Raw genomic sequence first — 22524 nt, 5'->3', positions numbered from 1 at the left:
AAATTCCTATCTGCACTTATTAAACAACCAAGCTTCTATGGCAGAAATTAAGAGATGCAATTCAAAGGGAATACACTGAGCAGGGAGTTTAGTGCTAGAGAGAAACTCATGGAAGATTCATACATTCCCAAAGAACATCTGGTTCCATTCAACATCAAAAAAGCTACTTTGCGATTTTCACCAGATAATGGGCTTATCAAAGATTTACTGATCACTTCATTCAATTCCTATCTCACCTCCCAAACCAAATTAGCAAAATTTAAGCAAAAAGTAAGGAAGAATTCTGAAGAAGGTACCTGTTCCCCACCTCCTCAGTATCTGGGCTGCACATCAAGATTGAGATCTGGCTGCTCCCAAACTGAATGGAAAACACATCAAGTGGCTGAATTCACGCCTAATTCACACCTAAACACCAGGAAGAAATGGTTTGAACTACAAATACAAATTTAGCCAGAGTGTGAAGCTAAAGCTCCTGCATTGCATTTTAAATTATGGCAGGAGTCATAGGAGATCATTCTGCAGAGATCAGCCAGACCTGGCACCAGAGGTCAGTGACAAGTGACAGGGGTGACACCAAGCCTGACTTGTGCTGTGAGCATGACACAGGATTCAGCTTTACTGAGCCAAAACACTGCAGAACACAGTTTTAATCTAAAATGTTACACTGCAGAACAAGCTTTAATCTAAAATATTAACTGGAAATAAATGCATAAATTATGTCTGCAAATGGTTCAGGCTCCAGCTCGCTTGTTTGTCCCAGCCTGAGGTTTGTTTGGTGCCTCATCCTCCTCATGCCTCTATTGCCTTATCAGCACCTCACTGTTACCTGCCATGGCACTGGTACCCAGCTCCTGCCCCTATGGATTATTTCTCAGTTCCTCCATCTGGTACAGGCAGAGCCTGAAATCAGACAATCCATGCTGGAAGGGATGAGAGCTGGAAGCGGACGGGGAGTGAGGGCCAAGGAGGAGGAGGAAGTGAAGAGGTTGTGCTGGGTACCAATGTCCAAGGATGGGGAGGGCCCATGCAATAGGAAAAGCTCAGTAAGAAACCCAAAGAGAAGGAAACCACCCTGCTACATTCATCTCTGGGGCTGCGAGACCCATCTTGGGGCTGTCACACCTGTCTTGGAGCTGTGACACCCATCTCTGGGGTACAACAGCCACCTCTGGGCTGTGACAGCATTTCCGGGGCTGAAACACCTTTGTGGGAGATGTGCCACCCATCCCTGGGCTGAAACACCATCTCCAGGGCTGTGATAGCCATCCCATCTCTGGGGTGAATTCTACCTGCAGGAACTGAGTTGGGCAGCCAGAAGTACCAGAACCACCTGTCCCAGGGAGCCCCCTCCCAGCATGACACAGGACAAGAGAGTCATTGCCAAGACTCCTGAATATTACCTCCTCAGCTCCCATTTTCACAGCCTTCCCCCCCCACCCCTCCCCATGAGGGGCTTGTACTGGAAAGGGGCCCTGAGCTGGCTGCCAATGCCAGAGAACAACACAGAGCCCGCACTTGGGAGCCTCCCCTCTCCCAGCATGCCCTGAAAATTCATCTTCCAGCTCTGATGATCAAACAAGCTGATCAAATGCTCCAGCAGCTGGGTTTTAATTCCCTGTTGATGCAGCTCCTGCGCACACTCAGGAGCCTTTCTTGTTCCTTCCCCCACCTCTGCAGCAGCAGGCAGAGGAGCAGGAGCCACGGGACAGGCGGCTGGGGCAGAGCAGCGGGTGGGAGAATGCCAGGAATTGCACACAGCTCTTCACCCGTCCCATACCGAAGCATTCCTCTCAGTTTAAAACCTTTTCCAGCCAAAATAACAGAGAAGCTCCTGCAGATGCCAGAGCAAAGATCTACTTGCTTTATTTTAGGGGTTAGGATCTTCCAAGGATTCCCTCCCTTCTGAGGGAGAGTCTTATGGAGAGGAAACCCCCCAAACAGGGAAGATTTCCCAGAGAAACATCCCTTGCCTTTGGTGGCATCATTCTCAAAAGCTTGGGCACGTGGGGACAGTTTGCTAATGAGGATTGCAGTGATTAGGAGCATCAAATTATCCTCAGCAGCACACAACAAACAATGCTAATGGTGGGATAATGTCAGGCGGAATCACAGCGGATTGGAACAGCGCTGATAGCACATGCTAAGCAGACATATAATTACCACTGTGGCGCCTTGGTAATATTAATACCGCTGCTAATTAGACCGATATAAATAGCAAGATTAATTGTCACAAAACTTCAGGGTCAGGGTTGAAAGGCAGCTGCAAACCTTGCTCTTGTGCGAGCACTCAGGCATCGGGACCATAAGAGACAGCACCCAGCACCGACGGTACCAGAATTTCCTGGTTGCACCTGGCAGCACCTGACACCGATGGAGGGAGCTGGCATGAGGCAGACAGCAGCAGCAGGAAGACACAGCCCAGCACTGAGCAACACAAAGCCCTCCCCATCCCAAAGATGCCTGAACACCCCAAGGACAGCCAGGATGATCCTGGAGCATGTCCCCACACAGGCCTGGCAACCTTATTTTTTCTGGACTGACAAGGAAACAGCCTGTCTGAAGGAAACTACCTGCTACTTTCCCTTAATACCTTGAAGACAAAGGTATTAAGGGAAAGTAGGAGTATTAGGAGCCATTGATGGGTGCTCTTCCACTGAGGCCTTGCTATGTTCCTGCCCAAGTGAGCAAGAAGATGCCCCCCAAATATGGTTTAGAAACTCACATCCCACTGCTGGGAAAGGAAGGATAGGAGTAAATGAGGACAATTAAACCAATGTGCCTCTTGGAAGACCTCCCCTCTCATCCACAGTTGTCTCCTGCTGTGAGAGGCTGGCATGGAGCAGCATCAGGCATGGCCTGGAGGGTGACACCACAGCCTGGGTCTCCCTTCCTTGCCTCCCCTGGCACAAGAACAAATTTGGATGGAAAAAGTGGAGGAGCTGGCCAGAAGGGGTGGGTCCCTTCCAACTCAGGATATTCTCTGATCCTACGAAGTGCATACCCTGTGGACACTGCTGCACAAATAAGCTCCTCCCAAACTCCTGCTTTGGGTGGGACGCACCTGCACTGAACCAACTTTTCCACCTTCTCAGCAGCAGCACAGTGTGAGAGCTGCCGGGGGCACATTCATCCCCGCGCTCAGCTGGACCATCCCACATTTCCCGGGGAACCTGCCCTGAGTTTCTCCCTGGCTGGCTCCGAGCCACTCCGAGGGGAGTGGGAGCTGCTGGGCTGGGTGAGCTCTGTGGGTGCTCCAGGCTCCCTGCCCCAGCACCTGGCTGCGGGGGCAGCAGGCAGGATCCTGGGAACGCGGGGAGCTGGCACGGGGAGCACTCCCTGCTCCCGGCCCAGCCATGCCCGGGCTGGCAGGGCTCCGTGTGGGCGCTGCCAATGCGCGCAGGAGGACACAAACCCCTAGGTCTCTCTGGGAAGTAGAACCAACACACCAACAACTGCCTGGGATGGGGCTCACTTTGGCTGATTTGTTGCTTATGTAAAGCCATGGTGAGACTGTTCAAACCAGCGCTGGAGATGCTGAGATAGATGTACTCGGTACAAACTGAGCCTCAGGGTGAATGTGCCAACACTGGAAAAAGCTTTAACCCCTTGTGCACATGCAAGCAGAGAGTCCCAGTCCTTCTGCCTTTATCCCTTTGCTCTTTTGCTTCTGGAAAAGTAAACAAAATGCCTAAACCTACCAAAAAGTCACCAAAACCATCACCAAGCAACAGCACACACAGCATTTTTGGAGTTTCTTCTGTGGCCAGAGCCTTGGTGCTGCCTGGGGACTCCTTTTGCCCCTTCAATGAACAGGGTACTAGAGGGGACTCAGCAGAGATGTAGAAGGGACACTGAACTTCCAAAGCCTTTGTATCCCAGAGTGCCACAAGACCAAGTGGCACCGTGGCTGCCACAGAAATCTTGGGCCAGCAAAGCCTGTGTGCTTCCCCCTGCACAGCCAGGGCACCACTGGTGACCCCGATGGGTTGAGGCCCACACCAGCCCAGTGGTCAGAGCCCATGGCCTCCTCCAGCACATCCCAACATGCTCCTGGGCTGCCCCAGCACAACACCAGTGCCAGCTTATCCAGCAGATCTTGGGCACCAGCCCCATGGATTACTCAAGCTCCAATGTCTCATGGCAATGGGCATGAGAGAAAATGCCTGAACAGGTTTTCTCTCCTGGAGCACACAGCCCTGCCCACTGTGGCTGCCCTGGGGCTGGGGACATGGGCACTGCTGGCAGGTGCCCCAAGGTACCAAAGGCAGCAGCTCTGGGCAGTGCAGAGGCAGCCCGTGTGCCCACCCTGCCTTCAGCCAGCTCTGCTGCCCTCCTCGCTCCCCCAAAACCATGAGCACCCCAGGAGCTCCCTAGCCAGTGCCACAGCACTGCCCAAGCCTCTCTACAGACCACCTTCAGGAACCAGACCAGGAACCAACCCAAGACAGACTTTTCCAAAAGTTATAACATCTGGGAAGCGTGAAGGGGAGGGGAGGGACCACTGGAGCCTTCGTGCTGAGCACAGGGTAAGTGCTCATGCCAAAACCTGCTCCAGCTGCTTCAAACTTGGCTAAAACTGCACCCAGTGAAGTGCAAAACTCCCATCAGCCCTTGCTCACTTTTCCAGAAAACGCCCATCAATTTCGGATAAAAGGAAAAGTCTCCTTCCCTCCTCTGCACTAGGAAGGAAACAGATCTGCTCTATGATACAGCCAGTAAAGGGGAGCCTCAAACACTGTGGGCAGGACCCAGGGCCACCCATGGACCCTTGGAGGGGTCCATAAGGGGGCAGCATTGCTGTCACCCCATCCTCACAATTGTAACCATCTCCACATGCACAAGGTTTCCCAGTGTGGACCAAGAGCATCCAGCTGTTTCCCTGGGAGAGCCCTGGGTCAGGCTGGAGCCACCATCACTAGTATGCAGCAGCAAGACAAGGGCTCTTGAGGGGCAAGCAGCAGCCCCCTGCCAGTCCCTGCCCACCAACCCTGGCTGCCCAGCACAGGCCTTCCATTCCATCCCAGTGAGTCAGAGCCTGAGGGAGTCATGAGGCTGGCTGGAAAATCCCAAGAGTTTCAGAAAATAAACAAACACCTTGTGGGTTTGCTTTGGGTTTTTTTTCTTTTTTTTTTGTGTTTTTTTTTTTCCCCCAAGCCTTTGGAGTGGATTTGAGTCAACGTTTGAGCTTCTCTTTAAAGTCTCAGCATAACATACATACCAGCCCTGGGATGCTTCATTTGACATGATTTTGATTTCACATCCCCTCTCCTCCCAGAGGAGGGGCTTCCCAAATCCCCTGGGATAGCTGGGATGGAGCTTGAACCAGAGGCACCCTTCAGCCCAGTAAGTCCCCTGGGGCCTGGCTTGGTGGGCAGCAGACTGACATCACCAGCACAGGGAGCTGCACAGAGCATCCCAGCTCCTTGGGGTCTTGGCCTGACTCCCAACTCCCAATGGGAGAGAGAGTTTGGGAACCCCAAAGGTCTCTGCAGCAGCTCCCTATGAAGTCCAGCAGTGGAGCAACACCTCAGGAAGACTATGCACATGGAAGGAACAACAGGAATTCCCACATCCAGGAAAATCGCAGCCTCACCTCTTTGTATCCTTTGCCACCACACCAGGAGCTCAGCTGCATCAGCCAAAACACTTGGGCTATTCTCTGCAGCAGATCCTGAGTTATTATAATGAAAGGCTGACACAGGAATCCTGCTCCCTGCCTGCTCCCGACCCCTTCCCTGCCCACTCCTGGCCCCAGCAGCCCCTTTCCTACTCATCCACCAATGGGTCAAAAGACTCTTTCAGCACCAAACGGTGTCAAGGCACAAGAGTAACCCTCCCACGCTGATCTCCCTAGCAGACCCCAACCCTGAGGGTCACTCACTGAACCTTGATCTAATTTGCTTTTCCTCCCTTTCTTCCCCCCCATTAGTCCCCTCATCTTTCTTTAGAGACTATCTTTGCCAATGGGAACTTTTTGTTCCCTCTGATGCCACAGATTTATGTGCTGGCAGGGCTGCTGTGAGCAACAGCTTCCATGAGAGGCCTCAGCCTGGGCTCTGGAACAGCCCCATTAGAATTTAATTTCTATTTTTTGTTCACGGTGTTTTACAACAGTTAAAAAGTAGCTTTTGAGCACTAAATAACTCACCATGGATCATACTAGAGGTGTGCAGGATCCCTTCACTAACCCAAGGTTACACAAAGCTCAGCTGTGGGCATCCTGAACAATAAATTCCCTGGCTGGGCATGACTTGGATTTAAATTATTCCAGAACCGTCACGTTTATTACTCTCTATTCTCCTTAATTTTCCCTGCTCTCCCTGTGCCTCAGCCCAACAGTGAATGGAGATCAGTGCCAGGGCTGCCTCTCAGGCAGGGCCCCCAGGCATCCCCTGTTCTGCTCTGCTAACACCCAGTTTGGATGAAAGGATGGGAAACCCCCCAGCCTGGCCCCTGCAGCCCAACCTAGGGAGGAGGGGCTGGAGAACAGCCCCTGCTCCCTTCCTGCTGCCCAGAATGGGAAGGGTGTGGCTCCCGCATCGGCTTCCCATGACTCTTTCTCAAGGCTCTTGTCCCACACAGAAGGGGCTTTGTCCCTGCTGCTGTGTTAGAACCATGGAATCGTTTGGGAGGGCATGGGTTAGTGATGAATAAGCTGATGGTGCTGATGGTTGGACTGGATTTTAATGGTCTTTTCCAACCTTAAGGAGTCCATGTTTCAGTGTCTCAAACCATGCACTCAGTCTTGACCCAAACCCCCCCCTCACCCCACGCCCCTCAGAGAGGAGCTGACACCCAGGAGCTGCCCATGCATTGCATTAATTCATCCTGAGGAGAATATAAAAAAACTCAGCATCAGTCTGAGGCACAACCCCCATCTGGCACGGCCTCCAACCAGAACCCAGAACCAAAGCAAGAGAGAATCAAAAAAAAAAGGAGAGAAAAAGTAGGAAGAAAACAGATTAAACTCCAGAGTTCAGGGAGTGACATGTTTAATTGCTAATGTGGCTTTGGGATTATTCTAAGACTTTTTTACCAGCCCAGCTGGTGTCATTCTCTAATACCCAGCAAGCAGCAAACAGATTGTGGGAGATGAGTTGCGCTCTTGCTGCACTTTCTGCTAATAAATAAATAAATAAATAAATGCAGATCAAAGGAGTGAAAAAAACCCTTCTGGTAATTTTTTTCCCTTCTGTTTCCCAACTGGTCCCAAACATATTTCCTGCTGGGACTGACAAGGAACACTGTGAAATTCAGAATCACAGCTTTAAGAACCAAGTGGCATCAGATGAAACAGAAATGCTGGGTTTGAGCAAGGGATGAAGGGGTTGAGCAAACACGGTCCTAGGCAGAGGCCTGGCCTTCCCAGGGCAGGGGCATTGCAAGGGATGAAGGGGGTCCCTGCTATGGATGGAGGCCCTGGGCTCCCTGGGACCAGCCCCAGGCTGTGCCACCCTCCTTCCCCCTCTTCCCAGTCCTAAACTTTAATATAGATTTTTTTTCCAATGGCCACACTATCACTGTGTGGGAAGGCAAACAAGAAATTTCCCTCTCATTTCATCAGGAAAACAGATAAAAATGAGCTCAAGACAATAATTTCTCTTCTTCCAGGGCATAACAATCATGCTACACCTGAGGTAGATTGCAGGGCTTAGAGATGCTGATAAGGAGAAGGAGGAACACAGATGCCCAAACTGCGAGTCCTGGCAGCACTTGCCACCCCCAAAACCACCGGCTGCCGTGGGGATGAACTGCTGGGAATGCTGCCTGCAGGGTGCTTCCCCTGAAGGGTGCTTGGGAGATGGATCCAAGGAAAGCCCAAACATAGAGAAGACCAAGAAACAAATAACCGGCACTTTGTCTCCAGTGGAAGCATCAGCCAAAGGACCAACACCAGATTCCTCTCTGAGCACTGCTCTGGTCCCCAGCAACTGGCACTCGTTGCCACTGGCAAGCCCAGCATGGCGTGCGGGCATGCTCCTAGGGGAAGGGAGAGGGCATTCCCAAGGGAAGTGCTCTGACCTCTCGGGTGGAGAAGCTGGCACATCAAAGCTCACACCTGGGACTGAGGAAACTATGCCCAGTGGGAGACTTCAGCCTCACACTGGGCATCACCTGCAGCCCGGCTCTGCTAAAAATTCACCCTTTCGTCTTGTGACCTGTAAGATTAAAGCAAAACCCCAGGACTCCTCCAGCAAGCAATGGAATAGCACCAGCCCCCTCTGAGCCCGTGGCACTGTGACCCACAGCAGCTGTGAATCTCCCCCGCAGGTGATGCACTGCTCAGAGCTGGTACTCCAAAGCCACAGGAAGCCCAGGAGCATCCCAGGAGCAATCTGCCCCTGGGATGGCATCAAAGCAGAGGCTTGCCAAGGCCCACAGCAGTTTGACGCCATGTGGAAGCCACACAGCAGATACACACAGGCTGTGGGACTGGGCAGAGCCTGACCTTGCCTGGTGAGAGGACACTGCATGCCATGCCCTACTCCAGGGTCCCTGGAGATGGGCTGAGTCCTTGGTTTACTCAGTTTGCCTGTGTCCCACCACTTCCAGAGCCTCCTGAGCTAGAGGGGGTGGCTGCGACAGTAGGAATTGCAACCCCTTAGCTTTTGCCGGTAAGATTGATGCTTCCCAAGGGGCTGGGGAAGAGATGCCACTGCATCCTTTCCTCCAGCCCTGCCACTGGAGGACAATACCTCATGGTCCCTGTACTGGTGCCTGAGAGTCTCTGGGAGGAGAATGCAATGAAAGCCACAACACATGTCCCACCTCCATCTTTGCAATGCATAAATCATCTGCTCTGTCCTCACCTGGCACATTCCAAACAAAACCAGTAAGTTTATGCTGCAAGCAGCAATCCTAAAACACGTTCCTAAACTCCCCCTGCTCAAGCTGCTTTCTTCTTAACACCTTCTCTAAGCATACCTCAGTTTTTCAGCCTGCATGGCTTCCTGCTGGATCTGACGGTCAGGAGTCTGCTAACAAAGCCATTGCTGTTGGAAGCAGATGTGGCTGAAAAGAAATTCAGACTCTCCTGCCTTTAACCCAGTCATTAGTCCCCTAGAACATCAACATTCTTGACTGCACCATGGGTTCACAGCCTCCCAGCATCCTGGCCCAGCTTTATGCCTGCAGATGCCATCAGGGAATAGCCAGCTTTCAACTTCTGCACCCAATAAACACACAATCCTCCATCCAGTGTTAATAAAAAATGGTTCTGTGCACCAGTTATCCAGGAAAAACACTATTTCGAGAAGTATGTTAATACTCAGGGTGAGTTATTTTGAGATGAAACTTTACAAACACACTTCAGAAAGAGGTATGGGTTTTGTCAGGCGTCATTCTGCAGCTCCATTACCCCTGAACCACTTGGAAACCTCTCCTTCTCCATAGTACAGGGAGAGCTTCAGGCAGGACACAGTTCCTTCCTTGGCAGGCCAAAGAATGGACTTGTTTTTTTCATGTTTTCCATTATAGGCTGGATTTTTATGGATCACTCTACACCAAGCATCCAACTCCAGCCAGGACACAAAGCTGCAGTGAGCACATCCATCAGGCTCTCTTGTCTTTCGACCTTTAGTTTCCAATTACCATCATCATAAAAATAAACAAACAAAGCCAAAGAACTCATGCTGAAAGAAAACCCGTGTGTGTTTTGGATACAGGATGTCTGGTTCCCAAAAGTCCTTTGGAGAAACAAGGGAGGAATCTGGATTTATCATTTTGGCACATCCTGCATGACACACACCTTATTGCACGTTATTTGCTGAACTTATCCCATAAACCAAAGATGCCCACAAGAGCACACAGGGGTTCAGCTGGCTCACAAGTATTTGGCTGCATATCATGATGATTTTGAACACTAAAATGCCCAAATGGCAGCCTTTTACAAGCAGATGTGAATGCTTGTAAAAGCTGGAGTGCTCAGAATGGGCTCAAAAAAGGCTTTGCTCAGAGGAGATGGCAGGGTGCACAGGATAGCTGTTGGATAAATCTGCATCCTGCTTTCTCAGGAGGAAAAGGTGTTTCCTTTTCCTGGGACATCCCACCCGATTCCCTGACCACCATGGCTGCTTGCACCTATGGGGCAGGAGCCTGTCCTGCCCTTGGCTGCCCAGGTCTCTCCATCCTGGAGCTCATTTGATGAAGCCCCACATGCACAGAGCTCAAGCCGGTGGTGGTGTTTGATATCCCTCCCAAGAACACTGCTGGACAGGTTCCCATCAAAGCAAAATACTCTCCCAAACCAACCAAATGAAGGGAAGGCAACCAGCAGGACCAGAAAATGCCTAATCCATGCCATAGAGACTAAGATGACTGGAAATACGCCTGCTCCTCATATCTGAGACTCCGTTTGCTCCGTGCAGCAGAGCCAAGGACAATGATCTGTGCCCCCAAGGGCCTGGCTCCCACAGACACTGTGAACACCCAATGACAGCCCTAATCCTGCTGTGCATGGCCAGAGCCCAGCACAGGGGACAGGCAGCTCAGGGGGACTGAGTGCCTCATGAGTGTAACAAGGCAGCAGGAACTCACACTCGGTGCTGTTCCAGTGCTGCCGCCCAGCCTGGCTGCACAGCCTCCTTTTCCACCTGCTGACATAATGCTCTACCTCACGTGCACAGACTTTATATGCTCCCCTTGCACATCATACAGCACCACAGGGGCATGACACCCTGCAAGAACAGGGCTCCCCAGCTGCTCCAGACGTGCCCTCTTATGACCACCCAGCCAAGAACTCGGAAGCAGTGTCAGAGGTGCAAGAACTTGTTCACCTGGAAGACAGCTCAGAAAATTTTGGGGACACACCTCTGCTTTCCTCACCACAGACCTACCTGTTTGTTGATAGAGATCAAACCCAGGTGGGCTGATCTGCTGCTGCTCACAGAATCCTTTGGGGTGCAAAGACCTTTGAGGTCAAATTAAAGGTCACAGCTCCCATGGGGAGCAGAATCTGTCAGCTCTGGGGGACGTGCCCAGCTCTGCAGTAGCCAACAACCACCTTTCAGCAAGAGGATGGTTTCCCTGGAGATGCTGAAAACACAAAGCAGGAGCTGGGACACTGGGTAGAACCAGCCTACAGCTTGGAAGGTAACCCCACCTCCTCTTTCTCAAGGTCCCTGAGATCCATCTCCACTCCTGACACAGGAGGATTCATCAGCAGATGTGCTGCTACTGCATATTGATTTCTACAAAAAGGCACACCAAACTGCTTCAATTGGATATTCCAAGCTGTTTTTTTTTTTTTTTAGAAACCAAAACACATCAGCTGTCAAGGTAAAATCACTTAATTACACCTGTCAGGTGTTCCACAGGCTAATGTGATAATAATAGCAATATTCAGTATCAGAGAGCAAGGTTTTGAGCCTTCTGAGAAATTCATCTGACACTTAACTGCACGTAGCCGACTTTCCAAATTACTCAAAGCCACTAAATGTTGCTGGGACCAATTTTTCAGGGACACACATGCCAGGAATCACCAAGCAGAGCCTGAGAAGAGCCAGCATCACCCCCAGTGCTCAGCCAGCAGCATCAGCTGAGCTCTGCTCATTCCCACTCTTGAATATTCATTGTGCCCAAATGCAATATATCCTGAACATAAAAAAAAAGAGCTACTCAGGGCAGGAGTATCAATCCCTCAGCAAGGCTCCTGGTTGTTTGGGAAATGGAGGGCTGCCAGCTGTGGGGAGAGGGACAGCATTGCTGCTCCTCCATCTCCTAGGGAAGTGGTGCAGGGGGAGGAGTGCTGGTGGCCTCCCAGCAGCCACCCTGCATGCAGCCCAGGAGAGGCAAGGGCACACAGCCCCGGGCACAGCCCACTGACCCAGCCCTGCAGCCCAGGGCTGCTCCTGGGCCAGCACTGCTGCCCAGCCTTCAAGTAGGGCTACACTCTCCAAAACTTCTGGCTATGCATTTTTTCAAAGCAAAAATAGACTTTGCTTCCCCCAAATGTGGTATTCCCAGGGTGGCACCTTCCAACATAAGCAGCTCAAGACCCCTCGTGCCATCCCACTGAGCTCTGCCCAGAAGAGTCTGCCATCGAGTAGGGCTTGTCACTGACATGGCTGAAGTGCTCGGAGCAGAAAGAGGGGAAAAAACCAAAATAAAACAGAAAATGCAACAGCTGTAAGCTCTTCAGAAATGCAGCCACTGGATGGGGGAGGATGGAGACTCACACCCACCACAGCCCCTCTATGCAAGCAGGTCTCCTGAAAGGGAGGCCTTTCTGAACAGCTCAACAACCTACAGAAGAGAAAAGCAGACAGGCAACCACACCCTGCTGCAGAAAAACAAGGACTTTGATCAAAGAAGGTGACACCTGTAATTTAAAAAGTACTTCATCTACAAACCATCTTTCTCCCTCCAGAGAGCTTGGACTCCAGTTCTGGACTGCCATCTCCCAGGATACAAAGGCTAGAGATGAATCCTCCAGCCTCATCCAAACATAGTGTCACCAAGTGATTTTCACACAGTTTTATGCTTTCATTTTCCAGCTCAAGCTGCTCTTGAGATAGCAATATTGAAATCATCTTGGATGTGAATATAGGTTTGGAAAAAGTGAGAGATTAATCTAATCAAAGCAGTTTGCAGCTCTGCTACCTCAATATCTATAACAGCTTAATTATAAATAAGGTAAAAAAGGAAAACTCCCTAAAAATAAGATTTCTTGGAAGCAAAGCAAATTATCAAAGATCCCAGCTTTCAGTGCTGGTTCCTGGCTCCCGTGACTTCCAAACAGTCAATATTTAAGCAGGGATGAGGATGAGGATGGTCTTCTGGGTGTTCAGTGTCAGCTGAGCACTTGCTGCTCTGCCACTGAGGGTAGTGATGGGGATGAGAACCCTGTGGTGGGGACCCTGGTGTGTGGCACAGGTGCCCCTGCCCAGGGAGGTAACTAGATAACAATGTAGCTCTGAGATAACACTAAAAACATCCAGAGGTGTTGAGAAGCTCATGGCTGAGCCGGGGAGCCCAAAGGCCTGCACAGCTGAGGCTGTGGCACCTGAGGGGACACGTGTCCCCTCCTCAGGTCCCCACAGCAGCGGGGGGTTTCAGCCTCCACCACCACTGGCCTGGAGTGAGCCTTGGCTGGGCTGCATCCCCTTCTCTCTCCTTCTGGAAATAAAGCAGCCAAAGCATCCCTGGTTCAGGGCTCAGGTGTCAACAGCTCTGACACCACCAGAACTCTATTCCTGCTGGGAACTGCCCCCATCTGTTCTGTGGGAGTCTCAGCAGTCACAACTGCAGCCCTTGTCCTCGGCTGACTCCTCTTGGTGTGAAGAAATAGAGATATACACACCAAAATTCCTCTGAGCCCCATGGCAGTGCAGTAAATGATAAATCGAGCAGCAATCTGTGACTCACCCTGCACTGGTGGGAACACACTCGCAGCTCCGAGGTGAACAAGTCCCATGGGGAAGCATGATGGAGGGTTTTCCTCAATTTTCTACCCTACCACTCTCCTAAAAGCCTTGGAATCACTACCGGCTCTCTGCACAATTTGTCAGCACAGGGAGCCTTTGTTAATCTTGGTCTCAACCCCCACAGCCCCACGGGAGGCAGTGCTGCTCTGACAGGTAACAGAGGATGGGTTTTCCACCTGGCTCATGGCTCTTTCTCCAGCAGAGAGCAGATGTGTTACAAAATACTACACTTCTCTTTCTTTTTGCATCTTTCCAGCCTGTTAATCTACAGAAGACACAGCACCAGCAAAGGAAAAGCCTCCTCAGAGCCGGCCCTTCTCTGGCTCTTTAAAGGGAACAGAGCTCATGGAAAAGCCACCGACAGTGGTCAGTAATTAAGGCAAAATCCTTTCTTCAAATACTCCTTCCACCAGAAATCACGGATGGGGGAGCCAGATGGAGCACTGCACACAGAGCTCTTCTTGCTGTATCCCCCAGTGTAACCCTGCCCCAGCCTCAGCATGGCAGCAGCACAGGCAGGACCCAGGCAGGCACTGCAGAGAGGACGCCAATTACAAATTTCTAGCAATGTGAATTTATAATTGGCTGAGATTTCACTCCGCAGATAACGCACTGATGTCCTGGGCACTCGCTGTATCTAGGTCAGGCCATTAGTTTTGCTCTTAATCTACACACAGTTTTAATTTCATCTTTAATGTTGACTTCCAGCCAGTGCTCAGCATCTCAACATGTCCCACAGCCACAGAGAGGGAAAACCAGCAGCACCATCCTGATGGATGCTCCCAGCCACGCTCACACAGCGGGAGTGTCGGTGCTGCCTCTGCACTGGGCAATCAGAGAACCATGGAATGGTATCTGCAGCTGATAACCCTTGACATGAACCTTCCCAGGGAAAGAAAATATCACTGCATCCATCCCTGGCACCCCAGCTCCAGAAAGCTCCTGGACATGATTCAGCACTCCATCCTCTGCCCCACCCTGCCTGGCATCTCTGTGGTCCCTGCTTAAATCTCAGAAAACTGCTCCCACTGGCTGGAACTGTAATTTACAACATTAACAAATGGAGTTGAAGATGCACAAAATAAACCCATCACATGCATTAAAGGTATTAAAGATGCTTCCTAAAACATCTGGAGGTGTATAATACAGTACGGATGGATCACTGCATAGCATCCACAGGGAAGTCAGGCTGCTGGCACACGCTGGAGACTTTAGATGAAAAACCAGCTTGGAAGAAAGGGGAGCACTGGGAGAAGGTTTCTCATTTACACACACTAGTCCAATTTCAGGCACTCAGGTCTTCTAAAGAGACAAAAAAAATTCCCCACCAAAGATAACGGTGAAAGGCACAGCCCTTCTGACAACAGGAAGTTACTCACTTCAAAAACCCAATTTTTCATCAAAAAAATTCTAACTTGAAAGGCGTTCCCAGCTCACTCAGGATGTGGGATCAAAGCCAGGGATTAAATGCATCTGCTCACTGCTGGCTGCCCGAGAGCACTGCAGAGCTCCGGGAGCAGCCACGGAGCTCAGCAGTGACGGCCTGAGGAGGGGACAGAGCCCTGCCGTGGGCACGGGACATAGGGCAGGCCCATGGGAGGCAGCAGCTGCTCCACTGGCCACAGATTCCCAGGCAGCAGCATCCTATCAGCACATATTTAGGGATTTCAAGTATTTCAGGTAATTGTAAGGATTTTCATTGCTGCCAAGGAGCACACAGTGGTCGGAGCTTGGACCGAGGCCATGCTAGGAGATGGCACAAGATGCCAAAACAAATACTGGCTCTGTTGGTGAAGCCAGGCATCAATCCCGAGCAATTTCTGCAGTGGAGGCAGAGTGTCAGGAAAAATGACACCCAAAACCAGCCCCACCAATGCATAGCCAGAGGCAGGGATGTGCTGGAGGATGAACCAGAAGAAGGACACACATTGAAATCCTCTCCAGGTAGCTGTGGCCACCCTCACCCCTGCTCCCCCAGCCCTGCAGAGACTGAGGAGCTGGGCAGGATGAACAGCACAGGAAGAATGCTTTCAGCAGAGGAGAGCTTCCCTCCAAGGCCAAAATCACTTAAGACTCTTATTTAAAAAGGGTGTTCTGGCAACCTGCTAGGCTTCCTCAAAAGGATTTGCCTGGCTGGCACAGGCTGGATCAAGGAGGAATATTCCAGGTTTTAATTTCTCTGCCCAGGTTTTATTGCATGCAAACATACATGGTCACTGCTTTTGAAGGCTTCCAATTTGCTAATTGAGACATTTCCTCATGGAAAAAGAATGTCCTGGACTATGGACAGGGCCGCTGGCACAGCTCTGCACACTGGGGAGGCTTAGGTGAGGATGATGAGATGGGAGACAGGCAGGCAAAACAAGCCTCCCCAGGCCCCATTTGGCAGTACTAACCCAAAGCCAAACCTGGTGGCTGGAATATGAAGAAGAAACACCCAGGACATCCCATCCCATTTCTCATGCCATCAGGGGTGTTTAGTCACAGCACTGGGCACCTTGCGTCAAGTTCAGGAGAGTCTGGAGTCGGGAAGGTGGGAAACCAGCCCAAGAAACTGGACATCCAGGAAGATTTCTTTCCAGGCACCAGTTTGTTTAAAAACAAGGAGGAAAAAACAATCTGGTCTGCACAAAAAACCCCCAAGCATTTTGTATTTTTGCTGGAGCACTAAGTATTCCTTCTGCCCTCAAAATACATGAGAGTGGAGAGAGTGGTTTTGTTCTGAACATGAACAGGTCAAAGATCCCAGAAAAGCACTTTTGAGGCAGAACAAGCCTGGAACATGAAGGGAGAAAGGCCAGAGGAAGCAGCAGCTGAGAAAGACATGAGCAGGGCTCTAATGGGAACGTGACTGCTGCCACAGTCACGCCTCACCAGCATGACCTCAGATGGGACTTGCTGTAGTTTTTTTTTATTTAAAAAAAAAGGAATGAAAAGCTTTTGCAAGCTTATTCAGAATGCATGGGGGGTGGAGAGGGAATTCAAACTTCATACAGGTCAAATATCATCCACGCAGGTTCACATTACATTCACCACAACCTCAGCTCCCACATAAAGACAGCTGCAGAGCACTCTGGAGGAATCCTGCATCCTTACCTTCAGCTTCTCAAAGCGATCGCTGAGCGATGCCACTTGGTGGTCCCGGTGGCGGCCCACCAGTTTACATAAGGCACAGATGAGCTGGTCATCAGCGACACAGTACATGTTCACCTTCTCATTCTCGTGCTCCAGGCACGTCAGTCCACGGAAGTGCGCGTCGGGCACGGGCTCCACCAGCCGGTGGCTGGTGAAGGGCTTCTTGTTGGGGTGGGTGGCACGCAGGCAGCGGTCACAGTAGGACACCTCGCAGGTGATGCAGGTCTTGACGGCGTCACGGGGCGGATCCTGCTCGCAGAACTGGCAGGCAATCCTCTCGCCGGCCACGGACATGGTAGGGCTGTTGCGATAGGTCCTCTCACGGCGGCTCTCGCTGGGGGAGTTGGGGCCGCTCAGGGACGCCTTCTGGAAGCGGTCGATGATGTTCTGCAGGGTCACATTCCTCTTGAGGCCCTCCAGGCCCCGGTGGTTGAGGGAGATGACATAGCGGCAGGTCGGGCACTGGAAGGCAGTGATGGGCTCAATGGACTCGCTGGAGGAGCAGCTGGACACCAGAATGCGGTGGGCACAGCTGAAGCAGAGGCTGTGGGCACAGGGCAGCAGGAGGGGGTCCTCGAATAACTCCAGACAGATTGGGCAGGTCAATTCCGACTCCAGTGTTTCCATCTTTAGTTAACACGATCCTGATTCAGCATCAAAAACCAGGGAAGGTGGTCAGGAACCTGCAAGGAAGGAGAGCAGAGATGTGAGACTACAGCTGCACTCCTGGGCCACTCCACCCCTCCAGCAGCAGGTGCCTGGGGGGTTGGACACATCACCCATGCAATACCCTGACACTCTTTGCATTCCGACGCTGTCAACTCCAGCCCTGCCAGGCCCCTGCAAGCACAGGCTGGAACTGTCTCACCCCACATGGAGCAGAGCCTGGAATCATAGTGGGACAGGAGCCACATGAAGGGGATGGGAGAGGAGGAGCAGCAGCTCCTCTCACACCTTCCAGCCCAGCCAGGACCATAAGTCTGGAGACAAAACCAGGAGAAACCATGTGATTTCATGTTTGCGTTGGCATGTGCTGCCAAGACCGGGGCGTGGCCATGCTTGAGTTCCACACTGCACTGCGTGGCACAGATAAACCTCTTAACATCCCCTCCAGCAGCTCCAGGCCTGCTTCTGGTAAAGGAGAAAAGGCAAATCATGTCGTGGAAATTCTGAGCCGAACATGTTGGGAGCTCTTAACACCCCATCCTGCTCCCTGCTTCTCCTGGCCATTGCTTTTTGGAGGAGGGTGGGGAGGGCATAGCAGTGAAATTATAGTTGGCAAAGTTTCACTACTGGCTGTCCTCCGCTGCACTCCACAATAGCCAGGGATACCTAAATCAACTCCAGCTGGAGGCAAACAAGCTGTATTTTTAACTCCCTTCCCTTGCACGAGGCTGGAAAACAGCTCCCAGCAGGCAACTCAACCTGCTGCTCCCAACTCTGGTTTGCAGAGCACTAGGAGCTGCACCTTAAGTGCTAGCCAGCCTCTGCCAGCAATCCAGCACGTTCCTAAACAGTCATGCAATGACATGGAACCAGATCCAGCCTCTCCTTTCTCACCCACCATCCAGTGCACAAGTGGTACCTCCTGCTTTCCACAGCCACAGCAAGGCAGGCTCCAAGTGATGCCCACTGTGGTGTCCCTCATCATGGATGTAAGGAGAGCCCTGTTCAGTCACAGCCACAGGGACCCCTCACCGTGGCACTGCTACAGGAACTGACCCTGCAGGAAGCAACATGATTGCTTCCAGCCCAGCCTTGTTTTCACCCCTGGAACACCCTGGTGTGGTGCACAGGCTCTGCTTGGGGAGAAGATGAAAAACCCTTCCCTAGGAGGGTGGGCAGGCCCTGGCACAGGTTGCCCAGAGAAGATGTGGCTGTCCCTGGATCCCTGGAAGTGTTCTAGGCCAGGATGGAGGGCTCTTGAAGCAGCCTGACATAGTGGGAGGTGTCCCTGCCCATGTCAGGGGATTGGAATAGGATGAGCTTTAAGGTCCTTCCAATCCAAACCAGTCTGGGATTCTGTGAACAAGAGCTGTAACCAAAGTGTAGGGGGATGACCCAGCAGCAGGAGAGGGTCTGGCTGCTGGAAGCCCCAGGCTGCTGCTAGCACCTGCAAATGGCAAATTGCAAAGGTGCCAGACTGGGACATGCCACCCCCATCCCACTGAACACATTAGTTCCATCACCCCCACCCCACTGCACCATCCCTTGCCCATTGTCTGAAATAGGATATGCAAGTGCCTGGAGGAAACCCTGAGCTCTTCCCTGCACCAGCTCAAGGGGCTTGTAAAATAAATCCCTTGGATATTTTCATACGTTCATGGTGAAGCAGCTCTTGCTGGCCAAATGCAGCCTTGCACACACACACACACATTTCAAATTACTTTTCTTTTCCCCAAGAGAGACAGTGGAGAAGTCGCTGGATCCAAACAATCAGAAGAGCATGAGGGCTCCCAGCAGCTTCCTCTGCACAGCCCACGGAGGGTTTCTGAAGCCTCAGAGCCACTGCAGCCCTGGGAAAGCAGAAGGGAGGAAACTGCTCCTGGCCCTGAGCCTGCTGGACTGCCCTGGATCCAGTGGGCTCCCCACGCTGCAGGCCTGTGGAAGGATGAGGGGTGCCAATACACCCCAGTGCTCCGGGCACCTCCCAGGCCGGCCCCTCCCTGTGCCAGAGCTGCAGCCTGGCCCCAAGAGCCCCAAACCCTGCTGGGGGCACAGCCCCTCCTGCCTCCCCTCACTCATGGGTTCTCTCCGGTCAGCAAACACAAAGATGAAAAAAAAAAAGGAAGGACAAGAACAGGATTTGTTTCATAGCCTGGCTAAGACTGGGAAAAGAATTTAAAAATCAGGATTGGTGTGAGAGGCTCCCCAACACCTTGCCAGAGCCAGATGTCTCGTGGAGCAGCATCTCACACTCCCACATCCAACTTCCGGCTTCACATGCAGCTCCTTTGCTATCCAAGGGAAAACAATGCAGAAAGTTTAAACAGCCTTTGGTTTTGTTACTGAGGGACATCTGTACATTAAACTTGTTTTCCTTGCTAGGACAAGAGCGTTTACCTATGACATATCCAAGAGGAGCCTCAGGCTGGGACAGAAGCAGAAGCCCTCTCGGAGGTGTGGAGAAGGCACAGGAGCCTGCTCAAAGGCAGTACAGCAGCAGCGACAGGAGCCTGCCTGGAGCTGCAGGAGCCCTGCTGGAGGAGCCCCCTCGGAGGAGGAAGGGGAGCCCTGCTCCAAGATGCTACACCTGGCAAAGCAGACCTGCTGCCATCAGAGTCTTTCATGCCTCTCACTTTGATGTTCTCTTTGATGTCCAGGACTGACATAGCTCAAGGAATAGTTGATTAGATTAAAATCTACTTTCTTTAGAGTCATCAACTCCCTAAATAAAAAAGTTATAAAATACTACCACTGCTTATAGACAGCCCCATGTCCTTTGTGCCCAAGAGTCAGTGGCCCTGTCCATGCTGGCCTGTAATGACAATGTGCAGCAGCAACAGGTTAACAATATGTGACATCCAACCAAACATTTTTCTGTGTTGATCTGAGCTTTGCCCAAAACTGAGGGAAAAGGGGGAGGGGGTGGGAAATCAATGACTAACAGAAAGGATGGGGAAGGGCCGCAAACCCCAGCGGGGGCAGAGCTGAGGATGATGCAGGGCCAGTGCAGAGCCAGTGCAAGGTTCTCTGGGACACAGTGACCACTGCTTTTACTTCCAGCCCAGATGGTCTCCAAACACTGTGTGCCAGCCTGAAGCAGCGGGACCGTGGTGAGGGTACACGGGTCACCCTTGGCAAGTTACACCAAGGGTTCCTGGATACAAAGGTTCCCCCACCTCTTCTCCCAAATAATTATTTTCACAGTATCAAAGCTCTTCATCACTGCCTCAAGCTCACAGGTTTGTCAGGAGAGATGCAAAGGTTTGGCACCAAGGGAAGAAGGAAGGAGAGACATGGAAGGAGAGATACTGCCCACATCAACCCATCCATACCTGGGAGAGGGGCATCCCGGAGAACATCACCTGAGGCCACTGGCAGCCAACCCAAAATTCACACTTTCCCCTCAAGCAGCATCTAGGACCCATTTTTACCCATGTTTTCCAAGTACACAAAAAATTCCCTCTGGTCTCCCCCAGCATCAACCCAGGGCAGAATTTGGCCAGCCTTCAGAGTCCCACACCAGGATATCCAGACGTGTTCAGACAAACATTAATTCTACAGGCTGCTATTTTCTGCACCAAATATAATTATTTATTTCCCCTTCCCCTTTTTATCCCTCTTTTTTTTTTTAACTTCCCCTCCCCCCCCAAAAAAGCTCCAGTCGAGATTGCTCAGCCCCTTCCAAGAATGAGGCTTTAGAAGAGCTATGCTGCTCCACCCGTGCATTAACAAAAAAAGTAATAAAATATGGCAACCCTTTCCTTAATTGGCACAGTGACAGCAGGATACAAAATCTAGGCAGCAGTTGTCTCCATCCTTTTTGTTGTCCTCGGGAAAATTAGTTCAAAACTGGATCAGTGTTGAGGGGAGGACAGAACAGCCCGTGCAGCAGCCACATCTCGTTCATCTCATTCCTGAAGAGCCCAGCGCAGCCCCCATGGCAGCAGGGACCTGTTCTGCAGCTTGAGGGGGAGAGGTCCCCCCTCCATTTCCCTGGCTCTACCAATGACCCTGCACTCCTGCCAGCTCAGCCTTCCCAAACAACTTGCCTGAATCTGCCCTTGGGATGGGCCTGTCCAGGAGAAACAGGGTCCTAGGAGGAACACAGCCCCAGCTGCGTAATCAGCAACTGCTTCTGACCTAAGGAAGGCACCCCAGGGAGAGGGGAGGTCTCCAGGCTCCTCCAGCCAATTCACATCCACCATTACTTATTTTTTCTGTGCTTTATTTCCATCAGCTGTGCATATTTAACACCAAATTTGAAGCTCAAAGCTGCAGCCAGCACAGAGCATCTCTCAGCCAGGCCAGCACAGAGCATCCCTTGGCCGCATCATTGCCTCTACTCCTCCCTCCCAGAACACCTGAACACATCAAACAGAACTTGGCCTTTCCTCCCACCACTCCCACTGTAATAACTCCACAGATTCGTCTGAGGCTTTCTGAAAATCCCAATGATGTCTCCCAGCTGCCCTCCCCAATCACTTTAGTGCCATACTAAAAAAAGAACATCGCCTGCTGCATTTAAACTGGAATCCCCCTATAAAAGCCTGTGTTGCTGTCCCTAATCCATCAAACTGAAACAACATTTCCATACCAGCTTTAATTATTTTCCCAGCCAATTTGCTTAGTGCTAAAGCAAGGTTGCTCCACATAATTTCCACTGCTCTCCCTGCATCCCTTAAATGAAGGACAGAGCCAGGAGGCTGGGTTCCCAAGCAGCAGTTCACTTCAGTGAGAGACCCCTGTGTGCTGACAGTTCAGCTGCTTCATTCTTAAATCCTCCAGAAGAGCCACCAGAGCCAGCAGGCACTGGCCATTTGTGCTCTTTAACTCCTCCATTTGCACAGAAACTTATTCCCTCTGGGAATTTCACCTTCATCGCTGCCTTCACTGATGGGATGAGACCATTTTGCTCCATCACCAAATCCCTTTACTCCTGAATGTCTCCTGACAGGCTCCAAGGTTGGAAAGGGCTATCTTGGGTTTCCTGCACGGGACAAGGATGCTCCAGCTAAAGCCTGCAAGGTCTCCACCTCATTCACCTTCATGATGTCAGAGAGGCAAGCACCAAAGATCCTTTGTTTGATCTCCAGTGATATCCTGGTACAAGGGAAAATTTTGCCTCTTTTCTACAAATAGCGCCCAGGAAGACGACAGCTCCTGGAGTGCTCCCACAGGACCTCAGCACAGCATGTGTCCACCAAGGGCTCTCAGGGGATGCAGCATTTTGGAGCCCTTCAGCTTCAGGGTAGATCAGGAAGGGATTCATTGCAGTTTGCTCCCTGGTTCCTGCAGCCAT

The 22524-nt window shown here is 51.4% G+C and overlaps 1 protein-coding gene across 2 annotated transcripts in view; it reads right to left on the bottom strand.

Moving 5' to 3' along the window:
• MID2 (midline 2) overlaps nucleotides 1-22524 on the bottom strand; it is a 67102-nt gene that overhangs the window by 34461 nt on the left and 10117 nt on the right. For both annotated transcript variants that reach the window (XM_059859329.1, XM_059859330.1), the window contains exon 2: nucleotides 16521-17242. In XM_059859329.1, coding sequence (XP_059715312.1) covers nucleotides 16521-17186 — 666 coding nt within the window. In that variant the 5' untranslated portion in view covers nucleotides 17187-17242. The remainder of the gene's footprint in view (nucleotides 1-16520; nucleotides 17243-22524) is intronic.

Source organism: Haemorhous mexicanus, chromosome 14 (assembly GCF_027477595.1).
Source record: "Haemorhous mexicanus isolate bHaeMex1 chromosome 14, bHaeMex1.pri, whole genome shotgun sequence".
NCBI lineage: Eukaryota > Metazoa > Chordata > Aves > Passeriformes > Fringillidae > Haemorhous > Haemorhous mexicanus.
Note: the sequence above shows the minus strand (reverse complement) of the source record. Positions and strands in the feature narration are given on the sequence as shown.